The 21175-nt window shown below is 38.1% G+C and overlaps 1 protein-coding gene across 3 annotated transcripts in view; it reads left to right on the forward strand.

The window, feature by feature from the left end:
• Positions 1 to 1462: 1462 nt before the first annotated feature.
• The window catches only part of RHAG (Rh-associated glycoprotein), a 31407-nt gene continuing 11694 nt past the window's right edge, over positions 1463 to 21175 (forward strand). For all 3 annotated transcript variants that reach the window (XM_011960260.1, XM_011960261.1, XM_011960259.1), the window contains exons 1-4: positions 1463 to 1694; positions 17404 to 17587; positions 18544 to 18694; positions 21002 to 21149. In XM_011960260.1, coding sequence (XP_011815650.1) covers positions 1538 to 1694; positions 17404 to 17587; positions 18544 to 18694; positions 21002 to 21149 — 640 coding nt within the window. In that variant the 5' untranslated portion in view covers positions 1463 to 1537. The remainder of the gene's footprint in view (positions 1695 to 17403; positions 17588 to 18543; positions 18695 to 21001; positions 21150 to 21175) is intronic.

A 21175-nucleotide genomic window follows, 5' to 3' on the forward strand; every position in this document is an offset into this window, starting at 1 on the left:
CTTGGTTTTCACAACTTTATGTACAGTTTATTAACATATATGCTTTGCATTTAGGATTTGTTGGTGTTCTCATGAACACTCTTTAGGCTACTGCATAACCAAAAATTAAAGTGTGAGATGTACACAAGTATTTTCATAGCTAAGAATGTGAACCCACTCCTCTTGTACTATCCTGTAAGGAACAATGGAAATAGTCATTTTTCAAAGTATTTGTATAGTTATCAAATTTCAGAGATCAGTTAGTCCTAATATATCATGTTCTACTGTGGAAAATCATACCAGAAATACCAAAAAAATCCTGCTGCTTTGTTTTATACACATTTATTACAACGTAGACTTTGTCCTGGCAGTCATTTGCACTCTCTCTTCAAATTCTACATAGAATCTTTTGGAAATTGGATTTCATGAAAGAAATTTCATTTAACTGGTAGCTCTTAGTTCTCAAAAACAGGTTTATTCTGCCATGAGAACAATTACAAAGTGGAGACAAGAATTCCTCCACCCATAGGGTAGTTTTGAATTGCTTAGCATCTTATTTATAATTGACTATCTATCAGGATGCTAGATTAGTTATGTTCCTGTTTAAGTTTACTCTCTTCCTATTTAAGACTAAAACATATATCACAACTCATTTGTGTACTTCCATATTTACACTTGTGTAAAGCAGAGTAAGGAGTCAAGAAAAACTTCATAAATACACAAAACTGCTCCTTACAGTCCTATATATTCCCCATTGCTCATGGATAATATTTAACATCTAGCATCCTTGGTATTGAATGTGAGGGTCTTTACAACACAGCCCCCTCCATTACAACATTATCTCTGCCACTTCCTCATTTTCTCCTCATCTCTTTTATATTCCAGCTTTGCTTGACTAATTGCCATTTCCAAAACATGCCATGTTTTTCCAAGCTTTATACCATTCCCTCTATCTGTTTTACTTGCAAAACCCTACTTATTTGTTGGTTCTCATATCCGTATTATTTTATATACTACTGTTCTTGGCCTAAGGCAAAAAGCGTCACTGCCTTATTTATGTTTTATAATTCTTTTATAACCACTATTATATCACATATTTGTTTTTATATAATCGTTCACTTATATTTATGTTTTCCCAACTAGATTCTTAATTTTCTCAAGAAGTTAATAGACCAGTTCTGTATTTTGCTTTAGATTCGTGCCTTCTACAAAGCCTTCCGCAATGTTTGGCATACAATAAGCCCTCAAGAAATGTCTACTGAATTAAGTTAAACATGATTCTAGAGGCCTGTGCAATAGATCATTGGCATCATCCAGCTTCTCACAATTTCATTGCATATTCTTCAAATCAACACTTAGAATGACAATTAGATTACACAGCATAATTTTCCCCAATGGGTGGGGCATTTTAACCAGTCTTGCCCATTTTTTTTTCTTGTGATGTCATGGGGGTGCCTTGAACATGCAGTCGAATTCCACACATAGAGCAGTCCTTTCTTCTTATCAACATCTCACAGCCTGTGAAGTTCTCAGTGTGCCTCTGTCCTTTGCCACAAACATGAGGTTCAAATTCCCTCTCATGGCCATAGTCCTGGAAATTGCCATGATTGTTTTATTTGCATTATTTGTTGAGTATGAAATGGACCAGACTATTCTCCAGCAGCTCAACATCACCGAGTCAACAGACATGGGCAAAGTCCTTGAGTTATATCCTCGTGAGTAGACAATTTACTACTTACTATACATTTTTGGGTTTTTCAGTTTCTTAGAATGTAAAACAATTGACTACTGTAAACTCTTGAGCTCCTTGTAGAATTATATGATGGTTATGAGTGCTAAGATATTACATGTTTGTGCTGTGACATCTGGTCTTCTTCTCTGTGATTAAGGTGTTTGGTTAGAACTTTTTCCTATGAAAATATCAGAACAAGAAGCTGAAAATTAAAATAATGATGCTTTTTGTATTGCTTATTTACTGCTAACTGGCCTTCTTTTTTCCTTCAGTTGGTCACTAGTTCTGCAAAGAAAAGTATCACTCTTCCTTTGCATTCCCCACTGAAAGGGCCAAGGGTAACTTTCGAGGAGAGAGAGTGCTAAGAAAATGAAATTATAAGAAGGGAACCCTAGATTTCATGTGAGGACCCTAAGGAATAAGAAGGGGTAGTTAGCATGATGTAGGAAGTTAATGGAGTTTTAATCAAAAAGGTGTACTCAGAGTTTTACAATATTCTGAAAGGAAGTCGGTTTGTTCCTTTGAGATGAAAAGAAATGTGTGAATACTTAACGTATCTTAAAAACAACATCCTTCCTTTGGAATGATGACTAATCAAAGAGAGAAATTTAGTTTCAAGTTTGGGAGGGTAGGCTGTATAATAGGTAATATAACAATGATAACTACCATTTACTGAGTCCTTATTATAAACCAACACATCCATTACCTCATTAACCAAGAAGGGAGACAGTAGTAGGTAACTATCATATACACTATTTACTTTTCTTAAGTAAGGTTAAAGTAATCTAAAAAAAATAAAAATTATTTAAAATGGTATAATGTTTATCAGACTTCATAGCATATGTCTAAGCTTTTTAAAAAAAACAATTTGACACTCTTTTTTTTATTCTACTTTTTATAGGGAATTAATGTAATGGGGGTATTCCCATGTAGAAATAATGGCCTAGAGTTGCTAAGTGACATAACAAAAATATAAAATTGAAAGTTAAGGACAGAATTAGGATAATAAGACAGAGAAAACTAGACTCCAAGTCTAGTTGTCTTCACACTGCATAGATGTCCAAGAGGGTTCTTGATTAAATTAAGTTTTACAATTTGTAAGTTAGAGAATAAAACAGAAAAAAATTCTGTTCCACTATGTATGCTTTTGTACATTTCATTCATTCATCCATTTATTCATTTAGTAAATATTTTATTAAGCACTAAGCATGTGCTACAGCAAATTTATTCAAAAATAAAACAAATATGATTATTTTATTCTAAGACTCCACTATCTAATACACTTGTAAACAAAGAGATGAAATACAATGTTAAAAATGCCAAAAATATGATCTAAGATTAATATGGTTTAAATAAAGTTATCTTAAGACTTTAAGAGCTTAATAATTGCATCATTCAAGCTGAACTTTCTGAGTTCCAGCATCAAATCTCCTAGGTATAACTTCAGTTCACAATTTGAGACCAAGACCAGGTTGAAGGAAAATCACTAAACATGGTCATTTTTCAGTAACCTAGCAATAGATGAGTAATTGGACATCTGGTGTGCAGCATAATTGATGATAGTTAACAATACTGTATGGATACTTGTAATTTCCTGGGAGGATACAGCTTCAATTCAATCTGATCACCCCCCATCCCCCCACACACACAGGTATACACACACACACACACACACACACACACACAAACACATACAGGTATACACACAATGGTAACAACATAGAGGTGATAAATGTGCTAACTAGCTTGATTGTAGTGATCATTTCACAAAGTATATGGATAGCAAAATGTCAAGTTGTATGCCTCAAATGTATATAATTTTATATGTCAATTATATCTCAATAAATCTTTTAAAAAATATAATTTAGTAGTCATATCACTCTTCTACACCACTGGTAAAAACATGAAAATTTATTGATTTTATGATTCATGAAGAAAATATTTATTAAACTACCAATTCTTGCAAGCAATCTTCAAGTCTCTCAAGCTTGTAGGCACTAGGCAGTGAATAAAACAAACAAAATGGGATTCCATTGTGTATATATGCCACATTATTTTTTATCTGTTCATCAACTGATGGATACTTAGGTTGATTCCGTATCTTGGCTATTGTGTATCGTGCTGCAATAAACATAAGAGTGCAAACATGTCTTTCGTTTTCTTTGGAAATATCCCTAGTAGTGAAATTGCTGGTTCATGAAATTGCTAGTTCTATTTTTAGTTTTTTGAGAAATTTCCATATTGTTTACATTATAATATACATTCCCACCAACAGTGTGTAAGAATTTTCTTTTCTCTGCATGGAGGTAGAGAGTAGAACGATGATTACTAGAGATTGGGAAGGGCATTGGAACAGGGAAAATGATGAAGAAAGTTTGGTTAATGGTTACAAATATAAAGTTAGATAAAAGGAATAAGTTCTAGTGTATGTAGTACAGTAAGGTGAGTGTAGTTAACAATAATATATTGTATATTTCAAGATAACTAGAAGAGAAGATTTGAAATGTTTCCTATACAAAGAAATGATAAATGTTCAAAGTGATGGATATCCTGAATAACATGATTTGCTTATTACAATTCATATGCATTTATCAAAATACCATCCACATATATCCCATAAATGTGTATAAATATTATGTATCAATTTTAAATAGAAAAGAAAATGAAAAAAAGACAAAATGGGCAAAGTCCATGTCCTCAGGAAGTTTACATTCCATGGGGGAAGGCAGACAAGGAGATGTGTGACCAGGCACATCTGAATGTCTAAATGTATGCCATATACTTAGATGGTTAAAAAAAAAATATGCCATGGCTGTAAACGAAGCAAGATTAGAGACATAAATGCATTTGGACAAGAGATGTTTTTTCAGCCTCTCTCCACCAGGGTTATGTGAGAGAACAAAATCCCAATAACTCAAGGCATCCATTGCATGCAATTAATGAACTTGTCTCCTATGCACCTAGAATGCCACAAAGTGGAATTTTACATGAAAGGTAGCCTTCATTCATTCAAAATGCTGTCCATAACCGATTCTATACACAATTAAAAGTTCTCTCTTCAGTAAGGGTGGGTCTCAAGACTCAAAATTCTGGAAAGTTCTTATCTTCCAGTTCAGTTATATTATTCCTGTTTAAAATCGTTTGTAGAATAGACTGAGAAAGTACATGACTGAGGTGTTATATACATATATAGAATATCTTCTATATATATGTATTTCCCTACATTTCAAACAATTGACTTACACAAAGTTTATGTAATGGTATAAGTTAATGGAGAACATATTGTTTATATTCATTAATAGAAAACAATGTTCAAGTTAAATGAGTAAACATTTTGGGTCCCTACCTAGCTCCATGCCCAGTGCCAGTGCAGGGATTCAAGCATAGAAAAGGCTCAGTTCCTCCCCCAAGAAGTTCACAGTACGTTATGATAGTTCTCAATTGCAGTGTGGTAAAAGATTTGAGTATTTCAAAAATAAATGAAGTTGTATATTAATCTACCTTTTAAGTAAACTACAGAAAATACAAATTTATTCTCATCACTTGTATTCTGTTATGCTTTTTGAATAGGAGAGAAGGGAATTATGTTACAGAACCCTTGGATTTGCACACAACCCTAAGCACAATCATGAAACTATATTATGTACCTGAATATCATGTTTCATGCCATGAATAACCTCTGAGATACTCATCTGATAAACCAGCTATACTCCATGGTTTTTGGCTTCCATAGCACCTATCAAAGTGCTGGTCACCCGGTTGAGTCAAATAATTTAAAAAGCACTGAAGTTTGACTGTGTCTGTCAGCTACTCCTTGCTAACATGTAGATGGACTAGAGAAAATTAAGGTTAAAGAGAAAGCTCTCTGGGGACTGTTTACTTTTTTTTTTAGAATTCCACTGATGCCAGGTATTTAATATCTAGGGGACATTAAAATCATATTAATAATCTTTGTATACTCCATGGCATTAAAAATCCTTTAGTTTATCTTGTACTTTGATTGACTCACTTACTCATGTGTCACTCTGTAATACTGTTACATTGTTCATTTGAAAAATATTGATTCACTGACTTATACAGATCTTCCAAATGTTGACATATTTCCATATATAACATGAAGAAGAATATTTGTTAATATCATCAACAATCTCTCAGAAAAGTCTTGCCAAGTATCAGGAAGTTGATAAGCTTGTCATAGCAGACACAAATTTTCTGAAATTCTAATTGTTTAAAAACTGAGAATATATCACAGCTATAAATACTGTCAGTTCTTTAAATTGAGATGATAGCCTCATTTCATGCATTTTTCAGAAAATATCTGCCAGATACTCAAGTCTGAGAAGCAGCAATGTATGTGTCAGTCTTTCTTTCAAGAAACAATGGAATCTTATTAAATGTTTCTTTTTCAATTAGCAACTCAGTCAATCACAAAAGTGCTTTTTTTCTGAGATACCATCACACTTTAGTAGTGCTTTACATATATTTGTATTTCACCAGGCTGATTCATACGTATTAAAAAGTCATGTCATACACGAAAGGCAAATATGATCCTGAAATTGTAATGAAAATAGTTTTAACTTCTCAGACTCCCTGGAAGTTAGTCTGCAGGACACCCAGATATCTGTGGATCACACTTTGGGGACCACCGAAGATAGAGGTGAACTGGCAAAGGATCTACATATCACTTGAAATCATTTCATGACTTTCACCAAAAAATTCAGCAAATCTTCATGTCAAAAACGAAGGTAGCTGATTTGTGCTGTGTAAACCATTCCTAGGAAATGGTTTGCTGCTGTTTTGTTACCTGGAATTGTCATGAAAACTGAATTAATATACTGTCTGTAATATATGACCTAACAATAAAATACTAGTCTCTAGCAGAACCGATGTGGTGCCTTTGAATTGAACAGTTTTGCCTATTTAAAAGACCTGGAAGCCATGGGCACAAATAGTACTAAGACCTTGGATTTGAAATACCGTTCCCCACTCCGGGACTCATTGGAGAAATTGCTGGTTCCAGGTTGGGGCAAAGAAAGCACAAGGTAACCTAAGTGCTTAAAGATTAACAGGGCCATGTGAAAAGGACGCAGGATCCTGCTTGAAGGGGCATCAACAGGCCAAATTAGGAATACATAGAGTGTTAAAATAATAATGACATAATGGTAATAGAAATTCAAATAAGGAAAAAGGGATTCAATAAGCCCATAGAAATATTGCATAAAAGAGAAAAAGAGGAGAAGGAGGAAGCTCTTCTTTACAGAAGAATACTAATTAATATAAAAGGAGAATAGACATAGAAAATTGCAATTTTGAAGTTCCCAGTGTAATAATCCATTTCAGCAATGTTCATCATGGAATCTAAAATCGCTGGGTGAAAAGTTATTGGACAGCATGGCAATCACATGGTCTGAAAGCATCACCCAGAGATTACTTGATACTTACAGGGTCAAAGTTACATTTATAATGGAGAGATCTGGCAACACAGTCTTAACCAAGTGGTCAAACCTATCATTATCAGTAATAGGAAAAACAAATTATGTGCTTCCTGGTGTGATCTAGTGGGAAGTACACAATACCACCTGTATAATATTCTTGCCAAAAATATTTAGTCTGATTCTCATCATGGTGAAACAATCAAACAAATCCAGATTGTAGGGCATTCTACATAAAAAAATGAAATAATACCAGCAATGAAAAGCATGTAAGAGAACTACTCTAAATCAAAGGCGTCTAAAGACATATGACAAAGAAAATGTATGAAACTTGAGTGAATAATTAATCCAGAAATTTTATAAAAAGACAGTCTTGGGATAGTTAGAGTAATCTGAATATAATTCTATATTAGATCTTGTTATTAGATCGATGTTGGCATTTTTTGGATGTGATGCTGATATTATGGTATTTAGAATGTCCTTTTACTTAGGAGATGTACACACACACACAAACGCAGAAAGCAAGTATGAAAATATTAATAACTGATAAATCTGAGTGAATAGTATATAAGTGTTTATTGTATTCTCTTTTCTAAATATTTGAAATATGTAAAAATAACATATTTAGAGGGAGGAAGGAATATACTGCCCTAAGGATACTATTCTCTCAAAAAAAGATGAGTTTAGAATACAACTCCACTGGTTCAAAAGACTGGAACTCACTAAGGCCAAAAAACTATATGTATAGCAAACTACTTTGCCAGCCTTGAGCCACTAAAAAGCAGAACAAAATGAAACAAGAAATACAACCAAACTTTAACTGGAAAATGAACTTTGTGATTTTCACCAGTTAGTCTACAAACAAAATTTTTCTGAATAAGACCCATATAGTTACCAATTAGATGAATTTGCAATGGCCCTCACCGGTAATCTATTTATTTATGAATAACTGAGGCAGTTCCTAAAAAGGTACAAGTGGCAGACTTTCTGTCGAGTTCTCTGAGACAAGCCACCCAATGACTCCTATCTTAAGACTTGCATTCACTTTCTTCCGCAAAAGTGTCTAACTGGCAGTGTTCCATCAGGTCTATTTAAATAACTGATAAATGAGCACACAGAGCAACAAAGCAGACAAACAAATGAAATAAAACAAGAGGGATATGCACAACGTGGCAGCTGTGTCCAGTAACACTCAGAGAATGATTCTTAAAAGGTATCTAGATTTTCAGGTAAAGGAGTACCAGGGCTGGGCTCATGCCTGCACTTTGGGAGGCTGAAGCAAGAAGATCACCTGGGCCCAGGAGTTTGAGATCAGCATGGAAAACACAGTGAGACACTGTTGCTACAAAACATAAAATAAAAAATTAGCCAAGTGTGGTAGTGTGCACCAATCCCAGATACTCAGGAGGCTGAGGCAGGAGGAGGTCAAGGCTGCAGTGAGTTATATTCACACCACTGCACTCCAGCTTGGGTAACAGAGCAAGTTTCTTTCTCTCTCTCTCTCTCTCTCTCTCTCTCTCTCTCTCTCTCTCTCTCTCTCTCTCAGTGTGTGTGTGTCTCTCTCTCACACACACACACACGCAAAGTGTTGGGTGTGGAATGGAGTGGACATCATTCTAAGCAGCTGGCATATATACATATATATATAGGAAATAGAAGAAAAGGAGAGTTTTGTTTCATTTTGTTTCTTTTGGGTTGTAGAGAGTGAGTTCTAATAATCAGTTACATTTTAACATGTTGAGTTATTAAGTAATATGGTTTGGCTGTGTCCCCAACCAAATCTCATCTTGAATTGTAGTTCCCAAAATTCCCACATGTCATGGGAGGGACCCAGTGAGAGGTAATTGAATCATGAGGGCAAGTCTTTCCTGTCCTGTTCTCGTGATAGTGAGTAAGTCTCACAAGATCTGATGGTTTTATAAATGGCAGTTATCCTACACTAGCTCTCTCACCTGCCACTATGTAAAACATGAGTTTGATCTTCATTTGCCTTCCACCATGATTGTGAGGCCTTCCCAGCCATGTGGAACTGTGAGTCAATTAAATCACTTTCCTTTATAAATTATCCAGTCTCAGGTATATTTTTATTAGCAGTGTGAGAACCGATTAATGCAGTAAATTGGTACAGGTAGAGTGTGATGCTGCTGTAAAGATACCCAAAAATGTGAAAGCAACTTTGGAACTGGGCAACAAGCAGAGATTGAAACAGTTTGGAGGACTCAGAGGAAGACGGGAAGATGTGGGAAAGTTTGGAACTTCCTTGAGACTTGTTAAATGGCTTAGACCAAAATGGTGATAGCGAGATGGGGAACTTGTTGGGAAACAGAGTAAAGGTCACTCTTACTATACAAAGAGGCTGGCATAGTTTTGCCGCTGCCCTAAAGATCTGTGGAACTTGAGAGAGATAATTTAGGGTATCTGGCGGAAGAAATTTCTTAGCTGCAAAGCATTTGAGAGGTGACAGAGCATGAAAGTTTAGAAAATTTTCAGCCTGATGATGCAGTAGAAAAGAAAAACCCATTTTCTGGGGAGAAATTTAATCCAGCTGCAGAAATTTGCATTAAGTAATCAGGAGTCAAATGTTCCCTCATCACCAAGACAATGGGGAAAATGTCTCCAGGGCATGTCAGAGACCTTCATGGCTCTCCCTTCCATCACAGGCCAGGAGGACTAGGAGGGGAAAATGGTTTCATGGGCCAGGCCCAGGGCTTCCCTGCTCTATGCAACCTCAGGACATGGTGCTCTGTATCCCAGCTGTGTCAGCTCCTGTCATGGCTAAAAAGGGTCAATGTACAGCTCCGGCTGTTTCATCAGAGGGTACAAGCCCCAAGTCTTGGCAGTTTACATGTGGTATTGGGACTGTGGAAGCACAGAAGTCAAGAATTGAGGTTTGGGAACTTCTGCCTAGATTTCACAGGATGTATGGAAGTGCCTGAATGTCCAGACAGAAACTTGCTGCAGGAGAAGTGCCATCATGGAGAACCTCTGCTAGGGCAGTGCAGAAGAGAAATGTGGGGTGCAAACCCAAACACAGAGTCCCAACTAAAGCACTGTGTAATGGAGCTGAGAAAAGAGCCACCATCGTCCAGACCCCAGAATGGTAGATCCACTGACAGCTTGCACCGAGCACCTGGAAAAGCCATAGACACTCAACTCTAGCTGTGAAAGTAGCCTGGAGAGGGGGCTGTACCCTGCAAAGTCACAGGGGCAGAGCTGTCCAAGGCCATGGGAACCCACCTCTTGCATCAGCATGACCTGGATGTAAGACATGGAGTCAAAGGACATCATTTTGGAAATTTAAGATTTAAGGACTGCCCACTGGATTTCAGGCCTGCATGGGGCCTGTAGCTGCTTTGTTTTTGCCAATTTCTCCCATTTGGAATGGGAGTATTTACCCAATGCCTATACCCCCATTGTGTCTAGGAAGTAACTAACTTGCTTTTTATTTTGCAGGCTCACAGGTGGAAGGGACTTGCCTTGTCTCAGATGAAACTGTGGACTTTTGAGTTAATTCTGAAATGAATTAAGACTCTGGGGGACTGTTGGGAAGGCATGATTGGTTTTGAAATGCAAGAACATGAGATTTGGGAGGGGTTGGAGCAAAATGGGATGGTTTGTCTGTGTTCCCACTCAAATCTCATCTTGAATTGTACTTCCCATAATTCCCATGTGTTGTGGGAGGGAACCAGTGGGAGGTAATTGAATCATGGGGGCCAGTCATTCCTGCACTGTTCTTGTGACAGTGAATAAATCTCATGAGAACTGATGGTTTTATAAAGGGAAGTTATCCTACACAAGCTCTCTTACCTGCTGCCATGTAAAACATGACTTTGCGCCTCCTTTACCTTTCACCATGATTGTGAGGCCTCTCCAGCCTTGTGGAACTGTGAGTCAATTAAACTCTTTTCTTTTACAGATTACCCAGTCCTGGGTATGTCTTTATTAGAACTGTGAGAACAGACTAATACATTAGGACTTGCAAGATATCCTATTGCAAGACATAAAAGTAGAATAGAACAAAATTAACAACATAAATTAAACTCTACTAATGAATGAGATGATGCTGAGGATGTTGATGCTGCTGATGGTGGTGGTGATGGTAATGACGATGGTGAAATTGTATCCTGTCAGGTTCTGGTTACCAACCTCAAATCCAAATTTATTTTTAGCAGAAAAGTAGGACAAATTTTAAATTATAATAAAACCACTGATTATAATGATACTTAATTTGTCATAGGCACTGTGTAAACTTACTGTGTATTTATTTTCTAATCCTCAAAACAACCCTTGGAATACACATGTTAAGAAGAAATACTTATGATAAAATTGGGGTTTAGAAAGATTAAGCAATTTGCCCAAGATCAAATGTTTAGTAAATGAAAGTGCTTAGTCAGATTCTAACCCAGATTTGTCTGTCTCCAAAACTTGTGTTTTAACCACTGCATTATATAGGCAGCGTTGTTTATCAGGTAGGAATTTAGGCCAAATTTGTCTACATGGATCTATTGTCTCCAACAGATTTGCCAAAATATTTCTTGGTCTTCACTAACATCAATCAACTTTTAAAGGGTGAGAATATAATCTTTGTGGGAAAATGAGTTTACTCAGTGAAAATATCAAGTTGTGCGATCTTATATCCCTGTATTCTAAACAAAAATTGTAGAATTCAAAGCACTTGCTGATGTTTTCCAAGATAAGGCACTGTGAGCTTAAAATATATAAAGATATATACAGACAAACACATATTTTCACATAGAGAGAGATGAAATTGTTTTTTACACAACTGATAAATATGGGGGGTTTTATGCATGTCATCAACTAATAGCTAAGAAACAGGTTTGGCTATTTGAAAATGGCTAAATATAGTGGTCTCCTTTAGGATTGAGCCTAACTGTGATAGTCCTTAATATACACCAATATCAAAACATAAAAGTTTGTTAGATGTTAGATGTACACCAGAGTTTACATGTTTATTCTGGATATATTTCACATGCACTCTGTACCAGATACTGGAGACATGAGGAGGTAAATAAAACACATGCCCTCATGGAGCCTTATGAAGTATTAGTCCCATTTTACAGATGAGGAAACTGAAGCTCAGAGAGATTCACTGGTTATCCAAAGACACATAGCTAGTAAACAGTTAGAATGGAATATAAATTACTAGCTAGCGTAGAGCTGACACAGTGTTTTTGATCAGTGTGATGTGTCTCTAAATGTGAAAGATGCCAGGCACAGTGGCTCATGCCTGTAATCCCAGCACTTTGGGAGGCTGAGGCTGAGGTCAGGAGTTTGAGACCAACCTGGCCAACATGGTGAAATCCCATCTCTACTGAAAATACAAAATTAACCAGGTGTGGTGGCACATGCCTGTAGTCCCAGCTACTTGGGAGGCTGAGACAGGAGAATCGCTTGAACCCAGGAGGCAGAGGCTGCAGTGAGCCGAGATCACACCACTGCACTCTAGCCTGGGCAAGACAGAGTGAGACTCCATCTCAAAAAATAAATAAATAAATAAAAATAATAAGTAATAAATAAATAAATGTGAAAGATACAACTTATCACAGTCAGGGAGATGGGATTGCTAAGAACAGTGTAGGATTCTAATGCCTTCAGATTTCTTCGCTTTTATGGTTTTCACTATCCTCTTTTATTTTCTGTTGACAACTTTCAGAAAAATGCTTGAAATAAAAAACGCTGAGTTGTTATGATCTCGGGGGGGCAGCAAAGAATGGGAGAAGAGAGCAAGGAAAACGCAGGCACCTGGTTCCCTCCACCCTGCTATCTTGGCCCAAAACAGAGTGCAAAATTTGCTGTGCTACTGGGCAGAAATTTTTAAGTAAATCAAGCCAGCATTTTCTGTTTTGGTATAAAGCGTTTAAAGAAAATGAAAGTTTTACACTAGTTACTATTAACCCTTAAAAGCATAGTTGATTTAGATGAAGATTTCTCCACAGCAGCATCCTTAACACTTTGAGCCCAATACTTCCTTGTGGGAAGCTGTCCTATTCACCACAGGATGTTTGGCAGCCTCCCTCAGGACATCAGTGGCACCACTCTACCTACTCAAGTTGCAACAACCACAAATGTCTCCAGACATTGTCAAATGTACTCTGGGGGCTAATATTACCTCTTGTTGAGAATCACTGATTTAGACAAGACTTGACAATCCTTAAAACCTGTTGGAAGATTTCTCCAAAGTGCAAACCCCTAAAGAAATTCCTTTTCTTCTATAAAATGGACACTGTATTCCTTTGGTGGCAGAGCCTTGTACCACACAACTATAGTTGTGGCCCTCTCTCTGGTCCCCAACCACAAACTCTTAAAGCAGGATAAATGATAATGTAATAATCCTAGTTGTTTATAAACCTTTTTATTCGTATCTTTCATACCGAATCATTCAAGAACCTCCACAACTTTTTAAGCTCTTATTAATTTAAATAATAAATGAGGTTCTTAAGCCCCCTTGTGGCGAAAAGCAGTAACAATAATTACATCAGAAGAGGGAAAAATATTGAAGCACAGTTAATATATAAAATTTCTTTACCCCAATATAAAATGTCTGGTTTTCCATCAAAGGGGAAGAGGGGTGAGCTCTGCAGAACAATTGTTCCACTAAGAGAAATTATGAAATTAATGAAACAATTTCTTAAATTAGTTGGTGTGTTAGTTCGTTTTCACACTGCTGATAAAAACATAGCTGAGACTGGCAATTTATGAAAGAAAGAGGTTTATTTGACTCACAGTTCCACATGTCTGGGGAGGCCTCACAATCATGGTGGAAGGCAAGGAGGAGCAAGTCACGTTTTACGTGGGTGACAGCAGGCAAAGAGAGAGCTTGTGCAGAGAACTCCTGTTTATAAAACCATCAGATTGCCAGGCGTGATGGCTTACACCTATAATCCAGCACTTTGGGAGGCCAAGGAGAGTGGATCACAAGGTCAGGCGTTCGAGACCAGCCTGACCAACATGGTGAAACCCTGTCCCCACTAAAAATACCAAAATTAGTCATCCATGGTGGCCCATGCCTGTAACCCAAGCTATTTGGGAGGCTGAGACAGGAGAATCACTTGAGCCTGGGAGGTGGGTGTTGCAGTAAACCGAGATTACACCACTGCACACCAGCCCACTCACTATCACGAGAACAGCACAAGAAGGACCTGCCTGCATTATTCAGTCATCTCCCACCAGGTCCATCCCACAACACATGGGATTATGGGAGCTACAAGATGAGATTTGGGTGGAGACAGAGCCAAACCATATCAGTTGGTAACTGCACAGTTTAAAATCAATAGATTACAGGGAGAACCAGAGTGCTCTAAGAAAAAAAAAAAAAGAATGTTAGAAAAAACTTTGTGTAATTGAAAAAAATGAACACAATGAAAAAAACTGAGTCCTTATTTTTATTCTACTTTGTGACTATAAACAAGTCACCTAACTTCTCTGTGTCTTAGAGTCCTGACCTAAATGCGAAATAAAATAAATTGTAGAGCTAAGACACTTTAGACATCATGTAATCCAAGTATTCCTTAAAAAAAACTGAGTCCCGTAAAGGTTTAGTAAAACCATAGTAAGAATCATGCATATCCTCTAAGTTCCCCTCCAATTTATCCTATGATCTAGATCAAATTTTTACATATAAAAATTAAATACTGGGCCGGGCGCGGTGGCTCAAGCCTGTAATCCCAGCACTTTGGGAGGCCGAGATGGGTGGATCACAAGGTCAGGAGATGGAGACCATCCTGGCTAACACGGTGAAACCCCATCTCTACTAAAAATACAAAAAACCAGCCGGGTGAGGTGGCGGGCGCCTGTAGTCCCAGCTGCTCGGGAGGCTGAGGCAGGAGAATGGCGTGAAACCGCGAGGCGGAGATTGCAGTGAGCTGAGATCCAGCCACTGCACTCCAGCCTGGGCGACAGAGCGAGACTCTGTCTCGGAAAAAAAAAAAAAAAATTAAATACTGGCAAATCGATGTGTAAAGAAAAATGAATATATGTGGTTATCTATACTTCAAAAAGCAGAAAGGAAAACAAGTTGATATTAACTGACAAGTGCCCACCAGCCAGTCAGGTAAAATCTCAGTTCCAGGGTACCCTGGGTAGGTATGGGATAGGAATCAACACCTTAAGGATCAACACTTGAGGGAAAAGGATTTGAGGAGAGAAGTAGAAGTCCTCAGCTGACCCTGCAGGAGGCTCTGAAGCTAGGATTGTCCAGGTTTAGGTGGTCATTTTCCGAAACAAGGGGTTGCTCATGTGAATCGGTTATTGTATCCAGACTACCCTAGGGAAGAGCTATGACCTTGAGCAAAACAACAGCATTTTCCAGAGAGAATTGAGAGCTTAGGGCTTCATCTGGCAGCACTCCTGACAGCCAGGGAAAATGGGAGGTATGTCTTTTGATCTGAAGGGAGCATCTGAGTAGCGCATCTCAGCATCCATTGCAGTAGACAAGCCTGAGTAGTGTACCATAGTCTCTTAACCTCAACACCCTGAGCATGATGGCAGAACAGAAGTAGAGAGGAGCCAAGAAGGAGTAACGTCTCTGTGTGCCTCGGAAGCCAGAGCTCTGCTTTGGTCATTTTATACCCCTACAGTGCTCAATGAACAGAGAAATCAGGAAAGTCAGGTTGGAGTTCAAATCCTGATTTCAACCTTTGGGCAAATTAATTGACCTTTAATGTCGGTTTCTTCTGGGACATATTTTCTAGGCATATCCTCCCTCATACCTATTTCCACTTAAACCTCTGGCCACAATGGTGATGTTTGATTAAAAAGAGACTATGGGGCCAGGCATAGTGGGTCACACCTGTAATCCCAGCACTTTGGGAGGCCGAGGAGAGCAGATCACCTGAGGTCAGGAGTTCAAGACCAGCCTGGCCAACATGGTGAAACCTTGTCTCTACTAAAATACAAAACTTAGCCAGGCACGGTGGCATGCGCCTGTAATCCCAGCTACTACTTGGGACGCTAAGGCAGGAGAATTTCTTGAACCTGGGAGGCGGAGGTTGCAGTGAGTCGGGTTCATGCCACTGCACTCCATCTTGGGCGACAGAGCAAGACTCCATCTCCCGCCCCGCCCCCGGCCCCACCACAAAAAGAGAGAGAGAGAGACTATGGTACCCCACTCAGGTTTGTCCACTGTAGTGGATGCTTTATGTATTGTCCAGATCCTCCCTTCAGATCAAAGGACTATTTCCAGTCAAAAATGTCAATTTCATATATGGCTTATCCATATATATGTCTTACCAACTTAGTTGTCAGTTTCTTGAAGAGTTCACATTTTCGCTATCTTGCATTTGATCATATGTTTTATTGGTATCATACTTTATTGTATGCAAATCCTCCTACACAGGTGATCCCACTTGGATTATTCTGTGAACTAGGGCCTTCACAATGTTGCAGATGAAAACACTGAAGCTCATAGAGAGTAAGTGACTTGCCCAGGGTCACACAATCATGTGATTGAATTCAGGTGCCTGAGCCCATATCCCCAGACACCAAGTTGAATATTTGCTACTGAAGAGGATACAGCGTTTATGTTTATTAATGCTTCATGGTTCATAAAGTGCTAACAGAGATTATCCCATTTGACTCAAATAATGATCTGGTAAGATTTTTGTGGCTGGTGCTATTATACACATTTGATGAATGGAGACTCATCCATCAAAGAAACATACTGCTTCCTATCTGATATGCAAGCTACTAGGCCAAGTTAAAGAGAGCCAAGTATGAATGTGTCCAAACCCCTTCAATCAAGAAATTCACAATCTAGTGCAGGAGATGGACACCTTATTGACTATTATCGTTTGACAAATGCTAAATAAATGCTAATATAGCATGACAAATGATAAAGCTGAAGTATATACACAAAGCTATGTAAATGGAAAGAGAAAATATTCTGTTTCCTGGGAGTATTGGTAAAGTGCAAGAAAGGGTGATGCTTGCTCTGTGCTTTGTAAGGCCGTCTTCACATGGAAAACAATGTAAAATTCCTCAGGAACAGGATGAAAGACACACTGTTGTAATAGTGCATAGTCTTCCCAATAAAAAGCTCCAACACTGAATAACTTGCCAAAGTCTCTTGGTTGGTAAGTAGTCAAGCTGGCGTTGGAACCAAACTTTTGCTTCCCAGATAATGCTCTCTTTTCCCAGTGTGTTATACAAAGGTGGTAGCACTTAATACGTGGGTTATACTATGATGCAATGCTTTCTTCATGCTCTCCTAATGCAGATTTTTTTTCCTTTACTCTTTTCCAGTGTTCCAAGATGTACATGTTATGATATTTGTTGGGTTTGGCTTCCTCATGACCTTCCTGAAGAAGTATGGCTTCAGCAGTGTGGGTATCAACCTACTCATTGCTGCTTTGGGCCTCCAGTGGGGCACTGTTGTACAGGGAATCCTGCATAGCCAGGGACAGAAGATTACCATTGGAATCAAAAAGTGAGCATCCTTACTATGGGCTGAATGTTTGTGTCCTCCAGAATTCATATATTACACTCTTAACCTGCAACATGATGATATTAGGAGGTGGGGGATTTGGGAGGTGACCAGGTCATGAAGGCAGAGTGTTTATGAATGGGGTCAGCATCCTTGTGAAAGAGGTCCACAGGAGGCTCCTCACCCCTTCCACTATGTGAGAACATGGCTGGAAGGCACCACTTACCAACCAGAAAGGGAGCCCTCATTAGACAGCCAGTCTGTCAGCATCTTGATCTTGGGCTTCCCAGTCTCCAAAACCATAAGAAATAAATTTATGCTATTTATAAACAACCCAGTTTATGGTATTTTGTTATAGCAGTCCAAACAGACTAAAACAATTATTTATGTTTCAGCCATTGCATTTCCAGATCAATTGTTTCTCTGGTAGTCCACTGTCATTTACTGTACCAACTGGCAAATTGCCTCCCTTATGTAACAGCAAATTGTTGAAATTCAAAAATCTGAATCAGTGCCTTGCTCTACTGAGCTGGATAATACATTCATATCTGTAACCTCTCTGGTTTGACTTTGAGGGTATGAGAAACCCTCTTCCATAAAAGTGTTATTCCTTCCGTCTCAGCTACAGGGAGCAAAAGTTTCCCATTCGTTATTTTTCAGATTTTTTCTAAAATGTAAACATGTATTCTTGTTGTGCAATAGTAAACCCACACTCCAGAAATAATTCACTTATTAAATCATCGAACATAAAGTAAAACCCTAAATGAGATAAAAGGTAAGTTAAAATATGTACATTAGAGCAACTAAAGACACTCTTTAGCTGGAGGAGGAGTAGGAAGTGGGAGATGATGAGTAAGTCTGGGAAGCACCGGATGGGCCTGGTGGGAGATGGGATTGCACTTTGGTCAGTTTTATGTTAGGTGTGCATTACTCTTCAATTTATTCTTGTTTCCCCTCAGCATGATAAATGCAGACTTCAGTACAGCCACAGTTCTGGTATCTTTTGGAGCTGTCCTGGGAAAAACGAGCCCCACCCAAATGCTGATCATGACAATTATAGAAATTGCTGTATTTGCTGGCAATGAATATCTGGTTGGTGAAATATTTAAGGTAAGAGTTAGAAAATTTATACTTACCTAGCTTTGGGCATCAGTTCTGGCTACAAAAAACAATGGGTGTCTACGGTATATGGGAGCAAATCTTGGTGAGTGATACCATAGCAAATAGTAACAATAACCATAATTTACTGAGTGCCTACTGTTAAGTAGGAGTTTTGTAAATATTATCTCATTTCATCTTCACAACAACACTGCATGGTAGGTATTATTTTTATTATCATATATATACACCATTAAAAACTGATTATCACAGATACTGAATGACTTGCCAGAGTCTGAATTCACCTCCAGATTGTTCTAATTCCTCAACTCTTCTTTTGCCTATCAATGATCAATTTCTTTTTATATTTTTACTACTAGGTGAATAGCCCTATATAAAGCCTTGTAGTGGTTTTTGTTAAGGCCTCAGTCAAAATTTTTCTCCACAAATCTTTCATTGATTCCTCCCAGGAATAATAAATAAATAAAGAACATTTTGGGGCACTCTCTAGTACTTTGCGATTTTGTTTATATTTCTATTAACATCAATTCAACTGCAAATATTTTTGACAACATTCTAGATGTTAGGGACTCAATGACAAACAAAATACGAAAGTTCCTGTTTTTATAGAGCTTACAATCTAGTGGGAGAGACAGAAAACAAATAAAGAATTGCACATTCATCTACCCATCCAAAGACACAAACACACAAATGTTATTATAAATTGCAATACATGTTATGAAAAATATGTATGGTGGGACTATGAGAAAGTGTAACTGGAAGATTAGTTTAGATTGTAGAATCAAGGAGGGGTTCCCTGAGGAAGTGACAGTTACACTGGACCTAAAAGATACCTAGAAGTTTTCAAGTAACTAGTGGAGAGAAACATTCTTCAAGCCAAAGTAACAACAACCACAGTCTTGAATTGGTAATGAAGAACTAAAAGAAAACTTTTAGAGTAAGGTGAAAGGACTTGACCGATACCGGATGAAACCACCGAGGTAAGTGGGTCCGATTAATAAAGACTCTGTCAACTCTGCGTGCTAGCTGAATGAAGACTTATTCGATGATTCCAAAGGAAAAAATAGAAGGTTATTTTGCCTACAAATATGTGAGCATTTCAAGAGAGGCACAGGCTCATATGGTATTTGGAAAGTCCAAGCATGATTAATCACTACCTCCCATCTTCCTGAAGCCACCTGGTGAAGCAAAGCAAGGTTTCCCAGCTGGGAGGGGACTAAGTGTTGCTGGGAGGGTAAAGATTGCTAGATAGCTCATATATGCTGGGAAGATATTTGATTCATTCCAACCATGTGTGGATCTTCAAGGGGACTGGGTCTGTCTATGTCTAGCAAACAAAGGAACAACAACTGGGAGACCATTTTTACTTAAATTTGAAAATCTTTCATAAATAGATGTGTGTCATCTTACTGTCTATAAGTACAGATGAATGTCTAGAATTTGACCCTCTGAGTATTCCCTCTAGGGGATGGAAATGTAGAAAACTGGGTCAAATCCACACCATATCCTAAAGAGGAATCTAAATCTCTTCGAATGAATCTGGGACCTCAACTGGTTTTCAGGTCGTCATAGAGCCAAATAAAAAAACAAATATGGGTAAAACTCTGGTTTTTTGAAGTTTCAAGTCTTGAATTACAATTAAATGAGCTTTAACTGCAATTTCAAGTGAACATATCATCTTCGTTTTTTATCACAAGCACTATCTTTTTATTTATTTATTTGAGATTAGTTCTTGCTTTGTCACCTAGGTTGGAGTGCAATGTGACAATCATAGCTGACTGTAATGTCAAACTCCTAGACTCAAGTCATTCTCCTGCCTCAGCCTCCCCAGTAGCTGGGACTACAAGGCAGGCACCACCATGCCAGGCTGTGCAATACATATTTCACTCAAAATCTCCATCACCTAGAGAAGTAACCTTCCACATCTTGTGTGCCCACTAGGGAACTAGTGCTTTAGAAATATGGTCTTATCTAAGTCTCACCACAAACTCTGTTGAGTGTGGGTAATATTTCCCCATTTTACAGAACCCTTAGATTAGAGATGTTTAATAATTTGTCTAAAGTCACATCGCAAGGAAGTAACTGACCTAGGATTGAAAGTCAGTTGTGTGTGGCCCCAAATTCTGTGCTATTTCTATTTCACTCCGTTTTACCCCTCGTTCTCTGACACAATCTTTCTATCCCTCTTTAATTTTTTTAAGTTGTTTAACCAACAATGCAATTCTTTCATTGACTTTCCTCCCATAAATGAGTCTCAGGTTCACCTCTATTTATATGAATGTTATTTTGTCCCTTCAGGCCTCTGACATAGGAGCATCAATGACGATCCATGCCTTTGGGGCCTACTTTGGCTTGGCTGTAGCAGGCATCTTGTATCGATCTGGACTGAGAAGGGGGCATAAAAATGAAGAGTCCACTTACTACTCAGACTTGTTTGCAATGATTGGTGAGTGTGGATAAACTTGCTTGAAT

The sequence above is a fragment of the Colobus angolensis genome, unplaced genomic scaffold (assembly GCF_000951035.1).
Source record: "Colobus angolensis palliatus isolate OR3802 unplaced genomic scaffold, Cang.pa_1.0 Scaffold51, whole genome shotgun sequence".
Taxonomy (NCBI): domain Eukaryota; kingdom Metazoa; phylum Chordata; class Mammalia; order Primates; family Cercopithecidae; genus Colobus; species Colobus angolensis.